General features: G+C 30.3%; 2 protein-coding genes across 2 annotated transcripts; both read left to right on the forward strand.

Annotated features, from left to right (window-relative positions):
- The first annotated feature begins 8,686 nt into the window (after positions 1-8,686).
- Positions 8,687-9,498, forward strand: LOC124829166 (uncharacterized). The gene is made up of 2 exons (XM_047302633.2): positions 8,687-9,321; positions 9,403-9,498. Exons 1-2 carry the CDS (start codon positions 8,776-8,778, stop codon positions 9,496-9,498), a joined length of 642 nt encoding a protein of 213 aa, XP_047158589.1. The 5' UTR covers positions 8,687-8,775.
- Positions 9,499-13,341: 3,843 nt separating this feature from the next.
- Positions 13,342-21,251, forward strand: LOC124829152 (histidine-containing phosphotransfer protein 2-like). Its single transcript, XM_047302621.2, has 7 exons — positions 13,342-13,688; positions 13,777-13,910; positions 14,041-14,109; positions 15,167-15,238; positions 16,060-16,132; positions 17,411-17,518; positions 21,113-21,251. Exons 1-6 carry the CDS (start codon positions 13,629-13,631, stop codon positions 17,447-17,449), a joined length of 447 nt encoding a protein of 148 aa, XP_047158577.1. The 5' UTR covers positions 13,342-13,628; the 3' UTR covers positions 17,450-17,518; positions 21,113-21,251.
- The last annotated feature ends 5,016 nt before the right edge of the window (positions 21,252-26,267 follow it).

Raw genomic sequence — 26,267 nt, forward strand, 5'->3', positions numbered from 1 at the left:
TCTTATAAAATTGATGATTACTATTTTAATATTTAATTTATAATAATATATGAAGATAATGCTCTTTATACACAAATAATTTAGTTTGCCTTTAATTCTATTTTAAAATAAAAAATATTTGTAATAATCTATATACTATTATATAAAAAGGATTTCTCATTAGTGTATACATTTTTTCTCCTTTTTACATTTTAAATAATTATTTTTTAAAATTAAAATAATTATTTCACCAATTTTCCTTTTAAAGTTGATGCTTATTATAATTGACATTTTTTATTTGAAATTTTTAAAATTTAATCATTATTTAAATTAAAATAAGTATCTATAATAAATTCTAAAAATAATTTATAGTTACTTTTTTTATAATTTTTATTATCATAAGAAAAAGTGAACATATAATATGTTCACACTAGTAATATATAACCAGTCTATATTAATATTTCTATACTTATCTATAAAGAAAATTCCTTTTTTTTTTCATTTCATGTTTTAATTTTACCCTTTAAATAATTTTTTAAATTGAAATAATTATTTTATCAATATTACCTTTTAAGGAACATTTTTTCGATTTGATCATTCTTTAAATTTAACTATTTTATAACTAAAAAGTTACCTACAAATAAATTTTGCATAGAGCAAAATTATAAAATTTATTTATATTTACTTTTATAATTATAATAACAATAATTTTATTACTTTTAATTATGCAAAGTGAAAACATTCACCAGTTTTTACTAGTAATATATATATATATATATATATATATATATATATATATATATATATATATATATATATATATATATATTACTAGTAAAGGATACCGTGCTAATCAGAACTTAGCAGAAAAATAAAAGAAATAGGTATATTTATAGTGTAGATTTTACACAAAAAGTAGTCAGGGAAGGTGGCATCACACATGGGTTGGCCGTTAGTCACATCTACTAAAAGTTAACACCGTCCAAATTTAAGGATTAATAGTAAGAGTTTCAAAACTATGAGGATTAAAAACCATTAAGTTTCGAGTAACAACTAAAACCGAAATCGTGTGATACTTAAGGGACGAAAAACATATTTAATCCTTTAATATATAATTTGTGATGGTAAATTTTCTGAGTTGTGATGAAATAATTTCTACTTTTTAGGTTTGAATAATTTCTAAATGTAAACAAAACTTAAAGAAAAAATAGCCTTTGATATTTGTTAGAGCATTAACCAAACATTAGAGATCCTTAGCTTTGGACACTAACAAAAGTCAAATGTTACCTAATTTTAATTTAAGAAAAATGACATTAATTAAACGTTGATGTGTTGTGATGTCCGTAGTTTCTAACTATAACGTCAAAATTTTCTCTAACGTCAAAAGTAAAAAATGAAAAATTGTGGTAATATTTACCAACCACAGATATTTCAATTAACGTCTTTTTATTCATTTTTATATTCTTGAAACTGTTACCCATAATACCACGGTAAAAACATAAAAGTTATATATGTAACCATCTTTTTTAATAATAAGAAAATAGTTATCATAATTAAAATAAAGTTGTCAAAATAATTATTGAAATAAAAACAGTTACATGAAGTGTAGGATAAAATCTTCATACCAAAATAGAGTTATCACGCGTTTATATATTATTATAAATATTTAAATATTATTTTAGTTCCTAATTTTATACTTTGTTCAACTTGAGATTCAGATTTTTTATGTTTAATATGATTTACATTTTGATAAATTTTGATAAATTTGTTTTTTAGTAATGTCAAGTTTTCAATCATATGTATTATGCGTAAATTTATAGTTTTTAATATTTTTAATATTTTTATTAATATTTTTAAATTTTTCATAATTTAAGAAATGGTATTTATATGTTCGATATTGTGTCAATTGTCGAGTCAGTATGAATGTCCTATATTCAACTTAGTTCTAATTTTGGTTAAGTTTGTTCAATTCAGTTTCAATTTTATCTCTCTAAATTTGGACAAAATTAAGTTTTATTAAAATTTATATTTTTATTAAATATTTTTTCATTATTTTTAAACGGGTTAAATATGTTTTTTGTCCCTTAAGTATCACACGATTTTGGTTTTAGTCCCTACTCGAAACTTTGATGATTTTTAGTCCTCATAGTTTTGAAACTCTTACTATTAGTCCTTAAAATTGGATGGTGTTAACTTTCTTTGATGTGGCTAACGGCCAGCCCACGTGTGATGCCACCTGACTACTTTTAATTGACGTGACGATAAAGGTGTGGTGGTCGGTCGGCCTGGTGGGTAGTCGGCCACTCAATCTGGTGGTCAACATGGTGGTCTTTGTCCATAATCGTTCAGTCTTTTCCCAACACCGCTCGGTCTTTCATATATTGCACTCCACCCGTCACCATAATCGTTCGGTCTTTGCCCAATACCGTTCGGTCTTTTCCAACACCGTTCGGTCTTTGCCCAATACCGTTCAGTCTTTGCCCAATACCGTTCGGTCATTCACATATTGAACCCGTCACCAGGCCGACCGACCACCAGACATTGTGGCCGACTACCCACCAGGCCGACCGACCACCACACCTTTACTGCCACGTCAATTAAAAGTAATCAGAGAAGATGACATCACACGTGGGCAGGCCGTTAGCCACGTTAAACAAAAGTTAACGCTGTCCAATTTTAAGGATTAATAGTAAGAGTTTCAAAACTATGAGGACTAAAAACCATCAAAGTTTCGAGTAGAGACTAAAACCAAAATCGTGTGATACTTAAGGAACGAAAAACATATTTAACCTTTTTTAAACTACCTCTTGTAAGATTCATGAAAAATATTTACCTTAATTGCAACAATTTTATTACTAGTAGTAATATATTTCTTTGTGAATGAAAAATATAATTAATAAGTTAAATATAGAAATTTTGGAAGCTTAATTGGTAGAAAATTTTAGTGATGGGTTCAAACTCTTTTCTACCTTTTTGTTAAAAAAAACGAAAAAAATAAAATAAAATTTAAAATATTGATAATGGATAAAGCATTCAGATTTTAAGGCATTATTGAGGAATCCATTATGTAAGTGGTGATTAAGATATTAATATAATAAAATAATATTAAAATAATAAATAATATTAAAAAAATGGATGAATAGTAAAATTTTTGGACTATAAATAGCCATGTGAGGGGAGGCTATTTTGCATAAAGAGAGGAAGAATCAAGTGAGAAACCTTGAGAAATAGAGAAGAAAGAGTTAGGAAGAAATTTTTAGTTGCAAGAAGAGTAGAGGCTCTGGAGGGTTTTCGGGAAAACAAATTCGGGACAAGAGAAGTCTGGAATAGAGGTAGGGGAGCTAACCTTTCTAAGCTTTTATATTATGATTTAGTATTGTTTTATTACTATTCATGTCTTAAAATTATGTGCGAATACTGTTAATGCTTACTGTATATCTATCTATATTGAATTTCTGTGTTAATATTATATGTTGTTGTTTTGAATCTGTAAATAAGAAATTTGTTAAAACTAGTTGAGGAACACTTTGGCTAAGGAAAGACTTGGTACTTAAGTTGTCCATTGTGACACACCTCTCTTTCCTGAAAGTCAACTCGACAAGTTTTTAACTTAAATCCTGTTGAACAGATTATGTACTGTTAAATTATTGTGTAATATATCTTGTTGGAATGGAAATTTCTGATGAATTCATGTTATTGTGGTAAATATGGAATTATGAATTATAATTGTGATGGTAGGATAGAGGAATCTTAAAAACCGGAGTTGGTACATCCCTGATCATAGAGCAGCCCTGGTCAAATCCAGTAAGTTGTGACTAGTCATATGTACTAACGTTTATGGTGAGTTTGATTCGTCAAACATTTGATTCTTCTCCGGTGACCATTTATGGTGATATTTTAGTCTTGTTAATTTATTTTGTGATATATTCATTTTGTATTATTTATGTGATGATTGTATTTTATTATATTGGATTTGAATTTATGCGTCTGAACATGATATGAGTATTATGGGGAGATTTTGTAAGGGTATAATGTGAGTTAAGGAATATGAGTATGGTATGAGTCTCGTGGAGAGATTCAGTAATGTTATGGTATTTGTGTATATGTTGATGTTGAGGGTCCCATAGTTGGAGGTTATCCTGATACTCTAATAGTCATCCAGTCTCAAGTTGAGAAGGATGAATTATGTGGTGAGAGCGGTAGGAGGTCCTGGTCTATGTGCCGGTTTTGGACATAGTGTTAGGACTAAGAAGGCATCACAAGTGCGTAACCTTCCGTTGACCGCTCATCAACATATCATCGGAATGCGTGTCTATTGGACATTGTGGAATGAGTGTCTATTGAGTACTGTGGGACGAGTGTCCATTGAGTATTGTGGGACGAATGTCTATTAGTAATTGTGGTATGGTGGGATGAGTATCTATGATGCGATTGTGGTATGATGGTATAAGTATCTATGATGCGATCGTTGTATGATGGTATGAGTATCTATGATGCGATTGTGGTATGATGGTATAAGTATCTGTGATGCGATTGTTGTATGATGGTATGAGTATCTATGATGCGATTGTGGTATGATAGTATAAGTATCTATGATGTGATTGTTGTATGATGGTATGAGTATCTATGATGCGATTGTTGTATAATGAAATAAGTATCTATGATGCGATTGTTGTATGATGGTATGAGTATCTATGATGCGATTGTTGTATGATGGTAGGAGGGTGTTTGACATAATTATTATATGAGGTTTGTTGAGTACATCAAAGTAATTATGCATGTTTTATAAATGATTGGTTGCATGTTAGCTCACCCTACTTGTTTGTGTTTGTGTTTGGGTATGTGCGATGATCGTATAATTCGTTATACGGGAGCAGATGAAGGAATGTCGTCTGATTCAGTGCCAATGAAGAGAAAGATAGAAGAATAAAGTATAAGAACTCAAGTTATAATTATGATTTTGTAGTTGAAATATGAATTTAAAACATGTATAAACATATATCAACTATGAATTTTTAAGTGTGAGATTACGGGATGTTACCGTAAATGTAATGTTACAATATATAAATTTTGAATTATCAAGTGTGAGATATTGGGATGTTACACCTCTACCAATATTATTCAAATATAATATTTATTTATTTATTTATTGAATCTATTAATATTTTAAAATATGAAAATGTCGTTTATAAATATTTATTTTTTTTCAAATATTTATTTTGTAATATATATATATATATATATATTATGTGGTTAAAAATTAGTTACATTTATATTAATCTAACTATGCATTATGCATTATAGTTAATAAGGGTAGCATTTAATGTTTGGCTTAATACCTCTTTTGGTCCCTCTTTAGGGGGGCAATGTTCAAGTCCGTCCTAACTTTTTTAAAAAGTTCAATGTGGTCCCAACTTGTGAAAAAAGTGTACAATTAAATCCTTTTTGGTCACGACGTTAAATATTTAACGATCCAGCTAACGTGTGATTTTCATTAAAGTTGACGTGGCTTAACCCGATAATATTCTCCAGTAAATGGACCAAAATCTATTACTTTCAAAAAGGATGTCTTTGAAGAAGTTAATTAACTTGAAGAATGGTTTAACTCAACCTCTTGATCTTCCTCTTCATTTTGTTCTTCGACTGATTCTTGATTTTGTGGAGGGGGCGGAGGAGGAGGAGGCTGATTTTGTTGATCTGGTGGGCTCTCAGTAACAACTGACCAGGGCAGAATGACCAATTCTACCTGTATCAGAGAATGTATGATAAACAATTTACTGGGTATAAGTGCATACATAAAGAGAGCATGAATATGGTCAAGTTAGGATATAACAATCAGTTTTCGTGAAACTTCTCTCTCACACACAAAGCATTAAAGCTAAATTCTAAAGCTAGGATAAAACACTAACCCTCAGCATCTCCTTCCAAAATAATGAAAAACTACTGAAATTATGTTAGAGAATATTGAATAACTTTCCTTAGTCCTTTTCATGGGGAATTGCAGATCATATTGTTAGATCACACCATTTTTTGAAATCAGACAATTTGGGAAACAATCAATCTGTTTTCAGACAATTTAGATTATCCCATGCTTAACCCCAAATCGCGATTTCTGCAACCCAAACCCTAGCTCATAATTTTTTAATCAAAACATATCGAAAACCTCAACTTCTTAAAATTATCAGATGTAAACCCTAACCTGATTTGCGGAATTCAATTTGCTATGCAGATTTCAGCTTCAAGATCACCCAATTTGGAAGATAGCTCCTCCAAAATGCTTAACCCCAAATCGCGATTTCTGCAACCCAAACCCTAACTCAGAATTTTTTAATCACTGCCACGTCAACTTTAATGAAAATCACATGTTTACCCCTTATGCAGCCACGTTATAAACCTAAACAGCCACGTTGCACAGATCACTCCACGCTGTCTGCTGGATTGTTAAATATTTAACGCCGTGACCAAAAAGGATTTAATTGTACACTTTTTTCACAAGTTGTAACCACATTGAACTTTTTAAAAAAGGTAGGACGGACTTGAACATTGCCCTCCTAAAGAGGGACCAAAAAAGGTATCAAGCCTTAATGTTTCTATACATTAAATTTATCAAATATAATGTAAACTTAACTAAAATAATATTATTAAATATGTGTGGCCAAATGTTTATGCGATATGTATTCTTTTACACTCAACATTTATTACTATGCAAATTTAATTTAGTAATATTGTTTTCTTTTAAGTTTGTTAAGAACTTAAATATATTTTCAGTACTTTAAATTGGACATTTATTTTTCACTTAATTAAAATCTATATTTTGCGGTCCTTTATTTCGTATATTGTTATTTGTTTAGTTATCTTGTACCGTGAATGATCAGCAAATGTCCATCAATTTTTGAAGAAGTTATGACCTTATCTCTTAGTTTGATTTTCCATTCTTCATTATTCGAACACTTATTTCTGTAATAAATACAATGGAGGAGTTGCACCAGTTACCGTGGTCGTATTTAATTATATAATAAAAATCTAACATCAATTAAATATCCAAATTAAAGTATAAAATAAATGAAAACTTTTCTTTATAAATTGATTTTTGTTAAACTAAATTTAAAATTTATTTTGCACAAAAATATTATGGATAAGTTTATTATAATTATTATATCACTTGTTAGAGCTGTCAAAATGGGTCATAATCTACGAATCAACCCGGCCCACCACGTGTTTGAGCCAGGTTGGGTTTGAAAAAATTGTATATTTTTTATGCGGGTCAGATTTCAACCCCGCTTTTGAACCCGTGGTCCCGCCTACCTAATTTTATTTTATTAAAATTTAATTTTAATTTTATAAAAATATTTATTATTTTGTTTTTACTTGAAAAAATTATTTAAGTTCCTTATTTTCAAAATTGATTAATGGGGTGAAATTTGTTTAGATTTGAATTATAGAAAATTTGTAATTTTTTTTTATTTAAAAGAAAGTTGTAATTAAGTGAGCCAGTGAGTCAACCCATTTATCCACCAACCTGTGGTGGATCGGGCCGGATTCAAATTTTTTGGCTCGCTAATAAATAAGTCGGGTTGGATTGACTCACTAAATGATCAACCTGTGGTGGACCGGGTCAAGTGGCCCGTTCTGAAAGCTCTACTTGCTATCAGATACCATTAAAATACTTATAAGTATTTTATCAACTAAAAATGAGTGAGGAAACTGAAAATTTTATATCAACTACAAATATGATTAAAGTTACAAGTGACTAAAAATTTGATTGATTTTGTTGTTAAATTAACTTCAAAGTCTACTTTTTTTAAGATGATATTAAAATATGTTGTAATAATATTTGTTTGGTGTATGAGATCATTTATTATCTATCAAGCCATTTATTAGACTCAAAATGTCCAATTCTCGTACTAAAAATTAAATAATAATGTATAAGTGAACACATATATCATCTTATAAATAATATTTTTAAAGATAAATTATATTTAAAGTTCTAACATTTTTATAAATAAAATATTTGTTGGTGTTACATTATCACACCTTTAATTCAGATTTTGGAGTTTTAGAATAATGTTAGAAAAGTTAGGTGGGGTGATGTTTTTTCCACAATGCCATGTAATCTAAAGGGGTAAAAATATTATATATATATATATATATATATATATATATATATATATATATATATATATATATATATATATATATATATAATTGGAGAACTAAAATTACTTGTGCCTCGTTTTTGAAGACTAATATATTTATGTTAATTTTAATAAAAATATTAACAAAATTTATAAAATAATTATCTCAATTTAAAGAAAAACAACCTTGTTTTATTTTAAAAATAGTGAGATTAAATTGAATAAAAAATATAAAGACTAAATTAAAATTTTGTTAGTATCATATTTCACAATTTCGAGTAACACGTAAAAACACAACAAAAGTAAAATTATCAAGAAAAAAAAAGTTAAAAAATTTAAAAAAATTACAAATTGACATATAATATTAAATTTAACACTAGTAATACAGTAGTTATAAAAAAAAATCAAAGGTTAAATATGTTTTTCGTCCTTTAAGTATCACATGATTTTGGGTTTAGTCCCTATTTAAAACTTTTATTTCTTTTAATCCTTAGTTTTGAAACTATTACAATTAGTCTTTAAAATTGAACGACATTAACTTTTGTTTGATGTGGCAAACGGCGAGTCCACGTGTGAGGTCAGCAATGTCAGCTTCTATGTTAGGTGTCTGCCACGTATATTTTCTTCTCTAAATTAGATTAGGGTTCTTCTATTCTGATTCATGATTTCACTGGAGGCGGTGGATTCATCGGCAGATCCAAAGCAAGACCCAAAATCGCAAGCCCAAAAAAACCCACGAAGGCCAAGCCTAATTCTGGTTTCTCTCCTTGAAAGCAGTCTCCGCTTCGATTGCTCCGCCTCTCCTCAAGCTCATCCCGTCTTCGCCAACACCGTCGAGGGCTTGCGCTACCCCTTCCACTTCTCCCTCTTCGATTTCGGAACCCTCCCCGACAAGCCTCACAAGAACATCGTAAGGATGCTCAAAGGGAAGCCCTTTCGCAAGCCCGACATCTCCGTCACCATTCAGGACCTGCTCGATAAGGCCAAGAGCAAGAGCAAGGATGGGTTGGTCGTCGATGTTGGTGCCAACGTGGGTATGGCCACCTTTGTCGCCTCTGCCATGGGGTTTCAGGTTTTGGCGTTTGAGCCCGTGTTAGAGAATTTGCAAAAGATCTGTGAAGGGATTTACTTCAACCGAGTTGTAGATTTGGTTACTATGTTTGAGGCTGCTGCGTCGGATCGTGTTGGTAACACTACCGTTTACGAGGTTATATTTCTTGCTTTATTTATTTTTTTAATTTAATTTTTATGTGCTATTTTTCGAGCTTGAATTGAATTTATGTTGTAGAAGCAGACTTGTTTTAGTTGGATACCAGTTCAGTTAGCTGAGAAAGAATCATTTGAAGTGCTTAGAGAGAAGAAACGTAGAGAAAATTGTTGTTGATGGAAATAGATAAATTAATAAAGAACTATTTCTATTAGTTGGAAGCAACACGCCCAGTGAAGTATTGGTAAACATCCCCAGAAACTATGGAAAATTTAGAAGGGAAAAGCGCAGTAAGCATGTTTGAGGAAAAGAAAAAGATGGAATTCCGATCATCTATAAAATCCGATGGAAGCACAAAAGTTGGAACATGGAAAGATGAATCTGATTTTTTTGATCTGGCGGGAATGGAAGAATTTGGTGCAAGGTACTGAAGCTCAAAAACATGATCAGAAGGAAAGAGAGACATCTAATGTGCAAGAAAAGCGTAACGAGGAAGATGACATTACATGTGGACTTGTCGTTTGCCACATCAAACAAAAGTTAACGTCGTTCAATTTTAAGAACTAATTGTAATAGTTTTAAAACTAAGATAACTAAAAGGAACAAAAGTTTCGAATAGAGACTAAACCCAAAATCGTATGATACTTAAGGACGAAAAACATATTTAACCCAAAAAATCAAATAAAATTACTTATAAAAAACTAAAAATTAAATTAAGACAGGGAAAACTAGAAAACCAATTTATACTTCTCGATAAAAATAACGATCAAATTAATAATTAAATGATAGTGATTTTTTAAATTACATAATAAATAAAAATATTTTAATAATTTAAAATAATACACGTTAAACAAGACCAGCCGTACATACTATAATTTAAAATATTATTATTTATAAATGCCTACTATCTAAAAATACTCAGGCAAATCAAAACATGTCTCTGATAAAAAGTGAAGACAATATATACTTATAAAGAAAATTTATTCATTTTTTACATATTTTCTTTCTAATTTTATTCGTTAAGCAATATTATTTTAAACGAAAATAATTACATTTCTACTTTTATTCTTTTAATAATAACTAATTTAAATTTAATTATTTTTAAATTAAATAGTTATTGTGAGAACTAAAAAAATAGAGGATCAAAGTTGATAGGTGCTTTAAAATAATGAAATTGAGTATTTTAATGTTAAAATAATTTAATAATATAAAAAAATTTCATAAATTCGTCTCATTATCTAAAACATCTACCATCTCTCTAAAACTCTTTCTTTGAGTTCCATTTCTTTTTTCTCTATAATTTCTGACTTCTAAATCATTTGTTTGACAAATAGGAAGCATATAGGAGATCATAACAGTGTATTCTCCATCATCATTCGATCAGTTTTTCTTGTAAAACAAGTAAATTTTTGCTCATTTTCCTTTAATTATTAGTTTAAGGCCATACATAGAAATTCTTTCGCATGTGTTATTTGAGTTTCTTTTCTAATTCCTTGTTGATCAGAGGTCCTAAAGACTTATTGACCTTGAAGCAAGGGCCATGTGTGTATAAAGCTTGGTAGCATCCTTGTTAAGGTAAGAGAAACCATTGTTTATGTTTAAATTTTGAATTTAGAATTATGATTGATTGTTGTTAGGATGGTTTAAATGTAATTGAGATAATTGTTTGTGTTAATTTTGTGTTTTGATGAGTGTAATTAGTTATGTGATACTTGATGCCTTGAATTATTCTATTTTGGATTGGATTTATTTTGCGAATGTTTTTGTTATGAAGTTTAGTGGTATAAAATTGATATAGTTTTGAGAAGAAAGGATTTTGGATGAGTTATTGGTCGTTTTTAGTTTAAAAAGAGGTTTTAATAGGTGAGATTTTGATTTAAGGGTCAAAAGAGAAAAGCAGAGTTATAGGATGTATTTGGTGATCAATTGAAACTTATTGGAACCTTAAGTTGGTAAAAATTTGTTATAAAAATGGTTGGTAGTCAATAGGTTGTGTTTTGGATGGTTTTAAGTTTATTTTAAGGGTTTTGACTAGTGAGATTTTAAAATAGAATGTCTGAGGCAAATTGGAATATATAGGGTTTGTTGTTGGGTCATTTTACACTTGTTTAGATCCCTAAGTTGCTAAGTTATGTGTTAAAATTGGTAGAATTGATTTATGGTCTATATAGTGGTGTTTTAGTTGGCTTGAGTTGGAATTTCATGATAAAATGAGTTAAACTCGGTTTGAGTTGGATCATATACACTTAGATAGGTCAATTGAGGCTTAGAATACCAAATAGAAGTGGTAAAAGTTGGTAGAAGTGCATAAGGTAGGACATGTAAGGTTTAGAGGATGCAAATTCTACATAATTGGTTTTTTGCAGAATTCTACAAAGTGGTTGGGCAAGTATTTAGGATGTTTTGGCAATGAGTTTCAAAGGCTAGGTGAGCTAGCTCTTTAGGCTAGAGAAACTCTCTATTTGAGCTCTCGCTGGGGAACGAGATCTGCTAGTTGGACGAGCTTGTGCTCGTTGGGTGCCATGATTTTGGTGTTGGGTGCCATGATTTTGGTGTTGGGTGAGTAGGTTTAGGCATTCTAGGTTTTTTTGTTTTCTTTTCTCTACTATGTTTGGATATAAATGGTATGATGTTTTATTGTATACTCAGTGATATGATTTGAACTACATGATGGTATGGAATTGTGATTTTAAGAGTTCTAAGGAAGAATTCTTAGTGGTGGTATCAAAGTGTTGTTGGTATGAATGTAGGAAGCTTAATCTTTGGGGTTATTCTAACACGCTAATGATCATTCATTCTCAATTATAGAGGAGTGATGCATATGCTTTGAATATTAGGAGGTCCTAGTCTAGGTGATCCATTATGGCCTAAGACGCGGAATAAACCAACCTTATGTGTGTGGTAAGGTGAAACTCATTGGCAATGACTCTACAAAGTAGTAGAGGCCACCACAAGTGCATTACCCGCCATAGTTCGACATTCATACTATTTCCGGATGGTCAAGTATAGGTCAAAGGCATGATTAGGACGTTTGATTAACTCTGTGTGAAATGTATATATGATGCAATCTTAATATACTATGTTGATTCTTTTTATCATTAACTTGCCCTTCTTGTGTGTTTCTTTGTTGGTTGTTATTGTGTGATTGATTCTATAGGGATGATCATATGGTGGATGTGAGCATAGTGAGATAATATGTTTTGGAGCCAACTTTAGGTGGAGATGACATACATAGAGACTTTAGTATATATTTGTATATATTTTTCTTTTGGTTGTTTTAAAGAACCAACTTGTAAGTAGTTTTGGTTTAGTAACTTGTATATAAAGTTTATTTATAATTATGTTTTATATAACTATGATGCGACTTTATATTTTTATGCTTGTTAACTATTCTATTTTATTAATTATGTGATAACTTTTATATAGTATTTATACTATTTAAAAGGGAAGGGATGTTACAATTCTTTTAAAATTGAAGTCATGCTAAATTCACATTGTTTAAATTTAGTTTTGATAGAATCACTGAGTTGACACAACTTCAATTAATATAACTTTAATTTAAAACCGCATTGAACTAAAGTAATGTAATATAACTTCAACTTAAAAATAGTACATGAATGACTTCTTTTACAATGAAATCAAAGTAACAAGATTTGTCTCTTTTCATAATTCAAAATTGTTATTTTAAAAATTTTAAAAAAATTATCATGATACAATTTAATTTTTAAAATTAAATGGATATAATTTATAAAAAAAAATTTAACTTTAAGACTATGCCTATTTACATTTTAAATTTGAATACTAAACTTTAACGAAATTTTCAACAAAGAAAACTCCAAAGTTTAGATATTAGAAAGAACATATTTAACGCATAAACAATATATACGCATACAAATAGCACATGTTTCCATGAAAGCAGTTACTCTAATATGTAATAATTTTTTATTTTAAAAGAAGACGTGGACCCCACTATTTAAAATTAAAAATACGAGCTTCTAGCGTTTTCCTTCTCCCAGATCAGTAACCCCCACTCTCTTCTTTCATCTCCCACGCTGTTTTTCCGGTAAGAAAATGGCGTTACAGAAATCATTCCGAGAAAAACAAACTCGGGAGTTAAAGAGTGAAGTAGTACATGATGACACTAACACGGTTGCATGCATGTAACGTTGAAACGACAAATGTGACTAATCCCGAAAGCCAAACAAGAACGCAGAATCCCCAAATCCCGACAAACCGAAGCACCATGCAACTCCTCAAAACCCCTCTCTCATTCATTTCTTCATTCACTCTTCTCTCCGCTCTCAATCATGTCCATTCACGCTCTCAATTTCCAAACTCACAACTTCATCCGCTCCATGTGGGACGATGTAAGCACTCTCTCTCTCTCTCTCTCTCTCTCACCATTCTCTCACCGTTTCGGTAACTAATCGTGTGTTGTTGTTCCGATTCTCGCAGGGACTCGTCAACGAGCAATTCGTTTACCTTGAAACTTCGAGGCTACATCCTCTTCGCCGCGACGCTCTCCTACGAGCGGTCACCGTCTACACTCTCTCCTCCAAAAGCCTATTTTCTGCTATCACTATCCAGCTGTAACTATAACCGCCTAATTCTCTGTTTACGTTTTTGTTTCTTTTCTCATTTTACGCGAATTTAGGTTTCTAATAATTCTTTGGCTTCGTTTCTCGGTGTAGCTGTGACTCATTTTTTCCTCTTGCGCAGTGAACAGCAGCAGGTTGATTTTGAAAGAGTTAGTGAACTTGTTCGGGATTTATATGCCAGATCGAGCAGGTAATGATATTGAATAAGTGAATTTACTGAATTTGGAGTTGGACTGTGTTTTTGATTATTTCACTGAAGTGGAGTGCTAACGGACTCTTTTTGAATGCATCCTTTATTATTCATAAATAAACCGTCATTTTGGTTCCTTGAGTATTACTTTCTTGAATTGTCTTCAAAAGAAAGAAATTATACTAGTGGTTCCTAAAGTGTGAATATCCATTGCTGTAGTCCTGAAATCATATGTTTCACTAACATTCAGCACTGTTTTGAAGGATTTTACTTGAGGATTAAGGGATGGCTCATAATATTTTCTTACTTTGAAAACTATTCTGGAGATAATAATACTTTAATTATGAAATTGATGGTTTGTTTCTTTATTATTGGTTTAACAAATGTGACTTCCCAATTTTGTATACTCCAATAAATTTCAACCAATAATAATGAGTGTCTTGTTAGCATCTCACTTTTACCGGATATCCTTGTCACATGTTTGCAGAGAATTAGTTGCTGCTGCTTGGACTTTGTTTTGGTCATTTACTGCACAAAGTGGAAATTTCACTTTTTATTCTAATATAACTTGCATCTGATTAGTTATTTGATTTCTGTTTGATGCTAAACATATTCCGAGCTCAACTTTCTTGTCTCTGCATGACATTCACTGTTTAAGAGCTCAAAAAAGATGTAAAATGTGTCATTTTGTGTACCAGCGGCGGGTGCCTTATGTTCTATTTTTTTGTTAAGGTGTTTCTTAAGTGCCAATTAAATGTATGGAATCAGATCTCTACCATATATTTCATAACTGTTATTGATCATATTTGGAGATTGCTGTATTTTTAAAAAAATTACCAAATTTAATTTTTCGCGTGCTTTTTATGTTTCATCATTGGTAATTAGCCTAGTGTATCAGCCTGAGCCTTATTTAGTTATTTTTAGTTTTAACTTTGAATATAGTCTAATGGTTATATTGATTCATGTAACTCATTTCGCCTAGAGGGACAAGGCTTGTTGTTGTTTAGACTTTAGATATTTTCAGTAATAAATTTCGGTTTTCCCTTGGTCATTGCAGTATTGGTGCAGAGCGTGTAAAACATGCATGTGCTGAACTTATTCAAGCATCTGAGAGAAAAGACAAGGATTAGTAAGGAAACTCCTCCCTTGTGAACGTGTAGCTTATATTTACATCGGCATTAGACAAACTTGTAGGTTCTAGTTGATGAATGATGATCAGTCTGGCTTTGTTGGATGCATGTTATACTTCCACCAAACTATGTCCAAACAATGGGTCATTTGCATTTCTGTAGCATATATTTTCAATATGCTCTAATTCATTGTCATTTTATCTACTTGGATGCTTTAGTACCTACACAATATCATTCCATTTTGTATAATTACATATTATCTTAGCTTGATTAGGTGAGCAAGGATTTTTTTTGTGAGATATTGGTTAGACATCTTGAAAAAAGCCCTGTCATGAAATAAGTCATCTTATTAATGTAAATGGAAGTATCTGGATCTTGCTTTATTAAAGAAAGTGTACCTTGTGAATTATTTCCATAATCCTATCTTATCAAGCTTACACTATATAGATCAAGATGTCTTAGGTTAATTGAATGCATATGTTGTTGAGAGGTCATCAGTTCATTGATTAGCTGCAAATTCTATTTTTCGAATGCAGTGAGGGTTTTAGTCTGCTAAATTTTACTATTATATTTTTTGGAAAATACAGTGTTAATAATCTTATGAAATTATGATACAACACAATTAAAATTATGTTAGTAGAATATCAAATTATTACGGACAGGCACTTAGAGAGTGGAAGATTGCATCATTGAATAATTTTTAATGTATATAGAACTACTATATCATAGATTCGTAGCAATAAATTATTTTGTTCTTTCTCTTATTGTTCAACATCCTAGATTTTGTTCTAAAGATTTCCATTATCTTGTGATGTTTCAGTTGCTCCCTGGCTTTATATTGGACCAAGCACAGATTTTCTTGTTTGAGGGGCAAATTTGAAACCCTTGTGAAGGTACATCAATATCACTTTAGCTTTGGCTTCAGAGATGGATTGAATGCAGTTTCTTTTTCCTTGGTCAGCAACTGTTGTTTTGTACCTGGCTTTTGTCTGTGTTGTTAAATAATCAGTGGCAATTAATGAACTAAACCCTTTTGACATTCCGAGTTTGGTGTTGATGATTATGATTTTCTTTTGTCTTTAATTAAATAAAAATGTGAAAGACTTTATTACTATTATTTTATACACTTCCAATTTCTGGTGGGTTTTGTAAATTGTAGTTGGTGCAATGTTTTGTATGTGCTGTATGTCTCAGTCTAGAGTATGTTTTTACATGATAAAAATAGAAGGTTATTCATAAAAATTGTTGAAAAAGAAGTGCTCTTAACTTGGAAAGACATTATATTTTTCAGTTTTCTGCCTTTACTTAACTTTCTGAATTTCTTCATATTTTTATTTGCTCAAATTTCTAAAACACCAAATTTAAAGCATTTATGTTCAAATAAAAGAATATTAAACATACGAGGATTCAATTGAGAAGATTAAAAATAGAACCAAAATGGGAGTCACTTGAAATAGTTGTTATATTGATCACATTTTGGTACGTTAGAGCTTTTCCCTTTTCTTAAATTTAGAGGTTTTTTCTTTTTAGTCAGGGAGGGGCTGTGTGTTTTTCTTTCTTCTCTTGTTTGGAATGAAATTACTGGATAAGCGAAGCTCTGTGATATAGTTCCAAAGTCTTTCTTTGGTGCATATGGTGGGACTGAGAGCTCTTTTGTTTTGCTATATTTTTACAACATTCATTGTGATTTCTTCATAGCTCTATGTACGAAGGATACCCCATTCTCCTTATTCATTACCTATTTGTGTTAGTAACGTATCTTCAATCAAGAAATGAAATGGATAAAAAGGACACAAGGGAAAAAGATATCTCTGTGTGATTCTATTCAAATCTTATAGTTTGTGATATCATAAACTTTCAAGGTGAATATGCTCAAAATTCAGGTATATTATGATTATTTGCTTGCGATGAATTCATCGCTTGCATTTTTCATGTGAATTGGAGGATGGAGATCGATCAAAAAACATGCTCTACTGATTTAATGTTATCTTTTTAAGGTCGGTTGCAATATATGTGCAAGTTTTAATAGGAGAGTCATCTTTTTGAATTAATATTTGTCTATGCTATTTTCTGAGTTGTGTTCCTTAACGTGGATGTGTATCAGGATGGTACTAGGAAATTGAAATCTTATGTTCTTATTATATTTTATCCGCAACTCTTAAATGCTACAGATGGAGAGGTCTATTCTCAACCTTGAGAATGCTCAATGAGAAGAATGGATCACTTTTGATATCTACAGCAGAAGCATATCTGGTTGAAATTTCTGATGACATGCCTTGGTAATTTCAGTTGCTATTTTATATGCCTTTGGACACAGACTTTGGTTCGGGGTAATGTGATAGTCAGTTTTCAGTGTACCTATGTATTTGTTCATGTACATTTCAGCTTCATATTATGTGGTTTTATTATTTATGGGTTAAGTCAGAGTGACCTACATATGATATACAATTTATGGATGATTTCAAATTTCCTTTTGAAGGTTTTATTTGGCCTTTGAGAGTTATCCTATTCTAAACTTTTGTTAATTACAGTTTATTATTGGCATTGCATAATAATTCCTTGGTTGCTATCTGAAACTACTTTTAGTTGAAGTTCTCAGTAGTTTTCTGTTTTTCTGTTTTTTTGTTTCATATTCTTTATTCCCTTTTGTTTTAATGTTAGATAGAAAGATTCCGCTGTATAAACTAGTTTTAGTAGTGTGAATTCACCTAGTACTATGTGTAATTGCCCTTATTTATAATATTTGATATTTTTGTTGCCGGAAGGAATAACCTGGTATTGTTTCTCTATAATGGCTAAATTTTTCTATATCCAACATAGTAATGGTACTCTACCCCTGCTGTTGAGTTGGCCTATGAATCATGGACTTAGATCCTACTTGAAGTGTTGCAATGTTGTTGAATAAATTTCCGACAACACTTGTCAACATTTCTCATTAAGTTTCTAATTAAAAGTAAAGTATTGGCCCAAACACTTTAGGCACCACCTCTGTACAGTTCAGGCAATGGTGTTTATACCTCCATGTGAATGGACACAAGCCAATATCATTAAAAAAATATTAAATTTTAGTTTTCAGAAAATCAACTTCAAATATAATATAAAATTTAAAAACAATATCTGTTACCTGTGACACTTGTCAACGTAAAAGAAATAGAAACCTGACTTGTAGAGGGTGAATATATCTTTTTTATAAGATATTCCAATTTATAATTTTAAGATTTTTGGTGAAGTGACTAAGTTCATTTGTTGTAGAACAATATTTCTTAATATTTTTATTACTCCTCATCATAAGAAAAAAATTGAATATCGAGATTTTGATCATCAATTTAGATCTTTTGTTATATTTATCCTATTTTATTTCAATAATTTGTCATTGTACACATTTGCGCATAAAGTCTCCGTGTCTTATATCTTAGGCATTAATCGTGTTAGTGTTTGTATTGTGCGTAGTGTTTGTGTTTTGTAGGATTTGTCTCTATTGCTCCCCTGCAGTGACTGGAGCGAGTAGGAAAAATGGAGCTGGTAATTACCTAGACATTTCAATACTTAACTTAGGATGATACTGTAGAAAAGTAATTGTAGGTACACAAGGCTTACCTGAACCATAATCATGTGTTGCTTATTTATAGTGTGTGTGTGTTCGGAGGGGGTTAGGGTGAGGCAAAGCTATGGTAATAGTAGCCCATCTCCATAACACATACCACCAAGCCCTATAAGATACACGCTTTAAGTTTGACCATATTGTAATTCTTGTTTGATAAACTATAGCGGGGACAGGAGGTGAGAGAAATTACGTGTGCACTTGCACACTAAATGATTTTATTTCTTAATTCCTAAAAAATGGATAGATCTTCTTTAGGGTAGCAAACTTTTTTCTTATAGATAATCCTATAATCAAGTTACATCAAAACTTGAAAGCTCGAGTTTTCATCATGGAGTTGTTCTTTAAGTTATTCGAAAATCATGAAGTTTGCAAGAGATATTGAATCATTTACACGCTTCTACTCCATACTTCAGGAGGCTGCTCCTTGACATAAGAGCAGTTTATTAGCCAAGTTGTCACATAACTTTTTGTGATTTTGTTTGTCTGATACATAGCCGACCATGCACATCTAAGTGATTTTTTTTTCATTATTTTGTGTATGTCCGGGGATGGGCGGCAACTATGTATGCTTTTCCTTCTTGAGTGACATTTTTTAAAAGAAAAGAGACGAAATGACTTATCCAAAAGAGACTGAGAAACAAATTCATACTGTCAATTTTTTAAAAAATGAAATATTCTTAGTAAAGGAGAACGTAAAGATAATAAGAAAGATGGTTTTGAAAAGGAAAGTCTCAAATAATAGCTAATGTGGAAAACGATTTTGACAAAAATATCTCAAACTTCATATAATCTATTAAGGAAAATGATTTTGAATACTGATCTATTTTCTCCAGCCACGCAGAATGGTGAATAATCCTAACCAAAAGCTCAAAAGTATACTTTTATGGTATTATTGTGACCTACACTAGTATGGAAGTCAATCTGACTTTTCTTTCTTAATTTTAATGTAATATCATAAAGAGAAAATGAGTTTCTAAAATCTACTTGTTATTGTTAGTTTTAATGATAGTTTTCTTTTTCTTCTTTATTTGTGGACCATACCCATCTTTTAACTTACAAATGCATAAATACACACATACATACACACACATATACATACATTATACACATACACATATACATACATGTTACACACATAGACACATACACATAAACGCACCCCCACGCACACATATACATACGGCCTTCTTCCAATTATTGATTGCTTGAATTTGTGTGCTTGTTTTTTAAGTAGAATCATTGTTAAGTCTTCAACATATACAAAGTCTTCAACTTAATGTCATTAAAATGGTCTCAGTAATTTCCTTGAAAGTACAGCTGTACTGAGATAGGATAGGGTATTCTAATTAGTAATTAGTACGTTATTATTTCTTAAGAGTTAATGCTAAAAGACATGATTATCTGTCAGTTTCCACATGTGGTACTAATTAAGCTCTGCAACAGGACAACCTTTGTTTGTCTCTATTGATTTGGGGTATTTAAATCTGCAAGGGAAAAGTTAGCACCTCTATTGCAAAACAATCTCTTCCAATCAAACCCTTCTAATTTTGATTTTCTATGGTGGATGCTTTTCTTTATTTTAACTTTTTTTTTAATAAAAAACGAGTATGACCATTCTCTAGGGACTTCTGCTAGGATACATGTATTCATTGTTTGATGAGGTAGATAAACCCTTGTTAAATGATTTAATTCTGCTCAGTAATTGATTAAAGAAAGGATCTCTTGGAGTTTCCATCTTTAAAATTCTGTTTTTTTAACTTAATTGCTTTTTGTGGCGTGGCATCACCAGTTCTTTCTATATGGAGTGATTCAAACCTGTCCTCAGTGTCTTGAAATTCAAATTATGTCTGTTCGTATGAAAAATTTTATTATACATTTTTATTTGGAGAACTTGCTTCAACATCGAATACTGAAATTTACTTGTCGTGAACTTCTGTGTCAATGTTACAAATAACTGTTCACATGGTTACTTTTCTGGCCTTTCATGATTTTCTCCTTGTATTGTCTTTGAATTTTGTAGAGATAGATATGGTATTTCACATTTCAGATTCTCTTAGTGGATTTTGGTTTGGTCCTCCCACTTTTGTATTTCTTTTTTCTATTAATTGTATTTATAATGTTGCAAATTATTAGTACAGGTTGTAATGCTAATCTGGGTAGGATTATTGCAACCTATATTATGATGCAATAACATTTTCCTTTTGATTAAAAAAAGAGCTGATAATCATTTTTGTCTTTCTGACCTGTGCTTCAATTTCTTTATCTACAGTGATATTCTGAGAGTTGATTTCTTTAAGCTGGTTTCCCTAGCTCGTGAAATGGAGGAAAAGAGTGCAAGGTATAATTGTCCATCTATTGTGTTTATGCCTACTGGTAAACCGGGCATATCTATATTCTTTGTTATCACTTTCTTTAATTGGACATAGACATTTAGTCTACAACGAGAACTGGCACGTTTTAAAGGACAGAAATAAGTGAAACTGACTGGAGCATACAACAAGAAAACATAACGCCTATAATTATTTTTTACTTCATTCACTGTCCATCTGTCTTTATTCTGTTTAATTATTTTTTTATCTTCTAAAGCAAAGAAATATTATTGTCAAAGTAACTGTTGGCCTAAAATCATGAGCTGTTGAGCAATGGTTCAAAATTTGTTTTTGTTAAAGATTTAGAACCAATGTAAGACTTTGATCTTTTACTATCCTCATTCTTCACAATAGATATATCAATTTCAGCATGGATGTATTTTCTTTTCTTCAAAGTTCAAACTCAAAAAGGTTCTTGCTTACAGGGAGGGGTGTATTGATACCATCATACATTTTGAAGTTAAAACTACTTTTAGGCATCTGCTTTTGTTTTCCTTTCTGAAATATGATTTCTAACCGTTTTCAAAAATAACCTTTAAAAAGTGAGAAGGCTAAGTTTGAAACATTGAACACTGTTTGTGGTATTTATAGCCAGCTAGTGTTCCTTGTCTAGCAACATACTTCCCTCCACCTTTTTCTGTATCGGTTGATTTTGTTTGCACATCTAACTTCTTTTCTCTTTATTTACATTTATTGCATCTATTTTAAGCATAGCTGTTTAGTGTATAATATGTTAAAAACTTAAAATATCTACTATTGCAGCATAGGGTGAGTTATAGTTCTTTTATTCAGACTTTAGAGCATCTGGCAAACTAGATTTTTTTTATGCTGTGATGAACCATTGCATGCTCTCACAAGCATGATAATATAAAAACATGATAATATTTTACTAAAAACCAAAAAAAATAATCAAAAATATTTTGCCATACCATTTTTATGGTAATTCTTCACAGTAACTGATATTAACTGTGCTTTTATTATATAATATCAGTTAGGAAGTGTGTCAGGCGAGTGATCAACATTTGAATCTTCAATTGACTTGTTTATATTAATGATTGCATATATACAATTAGTTAATGTTCTGTTCAAAGATGGCATCTAGCACGGAATTATGAAACCCCAAAGAAATGCAGTTGTTTGGAATTTAATTACATACATTTATATTTCTCAGTTTAATGGGTGTGCTAGTACATTTTTACATACTTATCTGCATCAACGAAGTCCAATTATTGCCTTGCATACATTTCTCGTTATCTATCATTTAACTTTAGATCCCACACTTACGAATTTATTTTATTAGAGAAACACAAGCTTTAAGTGCCTTTATTTATTTGCATTAGTTACTGTCTTTAGTTTTTTATGGAATTTATTATATTTAATATCCCTGTTTCATTTTTTTAGTGAGTATCATTAAAAGTGTTTGTTTTGTAGGGTAGGTTAACCTAAGAATCACTCGTATCCATCCATGTTTCAAAATTTGTCTCTTGCACAGAAGTACACATGCATTTGTATGCACACACACAAACACCCTTGCTTGGAGATTTTCAGGTATGATCACATCACACCATATTACAAACCAGCTTTTTTTAGAAGAAAAAAGTGCTTCTTCAAACAAAAGAAAAGTAAGAGGAAAGCGCAGGACTTGGTAAATGTTTTATTGATTTTTAGCGTACTTGAGAATGTTAATAATGTGTGAAATGGCGATGGCTGTTACCTTATAGACATCTTTTCAACTGTTTAACATGATACTGGTGGACACCAATGTAGGCCTGCCGTTTTTATCACTATATTTATGTAAGGGTGTTTATACTCTAGAAAAACCAATTCTAAATTCTAATAATAAAGCATGGATGCACTGAAGCTCCTTGTTCTTATTCTTATTCGAGGGACACATTTTCTGAACCTTTGAATATGTCCGGAAGGAGGGGTTTGTTTTTAAATTTTTTATCTACTAGGAAATAAAGATAAGTCATCTTATAAGTTTTCTATCATCTGTTATTATTATTTTTATTGAAGTTCTATAATTATATAAATTTTGAAATGAAAAATTTATATTCAATCACAAATGCCTCCAAACTATTGCTTCCAGACATAGTTTGCTTCCAGACATAATCTTTACCTTTAATTTTGTTTTATCTTCCCTTCTGGTTACTTTGTGCTAGTTTTCTTGAACAAATTATTGTCTTTAGGTTCCAATTGCGAGTTATGGACTCTATTTATTTGGGAAAACTGAGCTAGAACGAGAAAATTGTGAAATTATTATTTTGGTCTTCTTCCTGCACCCAATATTTTCTTCCTGCACCCCATAGCCTTATGAAAGTGACCTAATTACCCTAGATTAAAAATATTGAAAATCCTAATATTTTTCCCTTCTTTTACGGCCTCAATTGATTGTATGGCATTTATTGCTGTGTTCTTATATTTTTTAAAATTCCAATTATATTATTGTTGTAATTATAATTTTGGATTGTGCTATTCATAATATTTTGAATTTTATAATTCATAATGTAAATTACATTATAGAAGGGTACAATTTGTAATATAAATTTGAAAAATAATCTAAAATGTAAATTCACAATCTGCAACACAAATTATATTTTGGATTACATTTAAAATGTAAATTATATTATGGATTATATAATTTGTAATGTAAGATTATATTTTGTATTGTACAATCAATGACACAAATTGAAATAGTCAATCCGAGATCAAATTACATATTTTGGATGATATAATTTGAAATATAAATTTATATTTTGAATTATACAATTTATAATGTAACTTAAATTTACATAAAGTATTGAAGTTGTAGTGGAAAAATAGAACATAGTAGGGAAATTACTTTTGTCATCAACAATGTAACGAGACACCTTAAAAAAAAGCAAAAACAAAAGTGAATTTGTTTGCCTTCTTGAACCAAACTTATGGGGAAACCAGTTTTTGTCCAAAAGTGATGAGTTTTGTCATGAATTTTGATGTGCAATGTCCATTAGGAACTTCAAGAAGAAGCTCCTCTGAAATTTCTTGAAAGATTAAGAGGAAATGCCATGCCTAAGAAATCTAAGAGATGCACATGTAATAGCCTTCTTGCTAACCAACCACCGCAATTGCACTTGTCAAGTGTGAGAATTGTAAATTGAAGTGTAGGGAGGGAGCAAGATTATTTCTTCTTGCGCCCATTGTTTCTTTTTGTACCCTCATTTTTTTTTATGCACCCCAAAACCCTATGAGAATGATCTAACTACCCCTGAGTAAAATATATTAAAAGCCCCAATATTTCTTCCTTATTTCACAGTCCGCTGCACCTCCATTGCTCCCTCCAATTCTCAATTCCCGCAAACAACTTACAAGTGCATTTGTGTTGGCTAGAGGAAAGACTATTACAAGTATATTTCATAAGCATGACATTTTCTCCTAATCTTGGAAGAAATTCTTTAAAAATTAGCTTCTTCCTGAAGTCCCCAATGGACACTGCTCATCAAAATTCATCACAAAATTATTTATTTTTGGGAAAAAATTGATTTTCCTATAAGTTTGGCTGAAGAAAACAAACAAATTCACCTTTGCTTTTGCATTTTTTTAAGTCTCTCCCTCCATTGTTTACAACAAAAACAATTCTCTCACTTCGTCCTACGAATTGTATAATTTAAAATTTGAAATATAATTTGTATTTTGAATTGGCTATTCATATTTGTATTAGAGATTGTAAATTTAAAATATAATTTTGTTTTAAGGATTGTACTTTTTAAAATGTTTTCAAGTTTATTATTCCAATTTGCATTACAAATTATACAATTTAGAATGTAATTTTAAACTACAAATCATACAAGTTGAAGTATAATTTGTATTACAAATTGTCTTTCAAATTTACATACAATCTAAAATATAATTTTGTATTAGAATTATACAATTCAGAATGTAATTTATATTTTAAATTATATTTCAAATTTGCATTACTGTACACTTCATGATATAGTTTTACATTATAAATTATAGAATCTAAAATTTTCGGATTACACAGTCTCAAACTATAATCACAGGTTATAATTAGAATTTTAAATATGGGGTGCAAGAAGAGATCCCCTTATTATTTCTAACAAGTATGTTCAACTTGTCACAAATCACCTAAAATTCACTATTGGGGGATTTTTTTTCTTCTCCATATTTTCCTTTAGCCCTTCTTTAAAATTAAAATTTTCACTTTATTATCAATAATTGATTTTTAGATTATACAATCCAGAAGGTTCACATAAAAAAAAGGTTTTATGAAAATTTTGTATTATTTCTTTTCAAAATTGTATAATTTGGAAGTCATTTATAAATTTTGAATTTTGTAATGTGAAAATTCTTAATTTTTAGATTGTGTAATATCAAAATTCTTTGACTTTTGAAAGTTCTTTTAACTTGTGGGTTGTATAATTTGGATATTATTTTTGGCCAAAAAGAAAAAAAGATTGTAAAATTTGAAAGTTATTCTTTTTATAAAAAAAAAAGGTTTTTAGATTGTTTTTGGATTGGGGAAGTGGGAAGTCGTTTTTGACTTTCACATCATATAATTCAAAAGTTCTTAAAAAATAATTTTAAATTAGAGAATTCAGGAAAAAAAAAACTTGATAATAACTTGTATTATGAATAAATTTTTTATGTTAACTTAGTCCTAAAAGCTACAATTTAAAGATTAAAGTTCAATAAATAAATTCATTTAAAAAATTGTATGATTTATACAGAAAGTAAGGAAAAAGAAAAAAAATTCATACTTTTCCATCCAAATAACAAAAAGGAGAAAAAAACAATATAAAAAATATTTTATGTCTCATGGGTTAAACTAATCTCAGGCATAAAATATTTTTCCTTCTAGAGTATTTATTGCGTTACCTTCCATTAATTAAAATAGAATAAAAACTGTTACCTACAAAAATATAAAAACTAAACAACTAAAAAATATCTCCATCTCCTCAAACTAACAATCAAAAATTACATTTTTAATCCTTTTGTAAATTTAAGTTTATTTAACAATGTCTATTCTTTCCCAACCATATATTATCCTCAACAAAA

The sequence above is a fragment of the Vigna umbellata genome, chromosome 3, assembly GCF_029865625.1.
Source record: "Vigna umbellata cultivar VRB3 chromosome 3, Vumbellata_1.0, whole genome shotgun sequence".
NCBI classification, from domain to species: Eukaryota; Viridiplantae; Streptophyta; class Magnoliopsida; order Fabales; family Fabaceae; genus Vigna; species Vigna umbellata.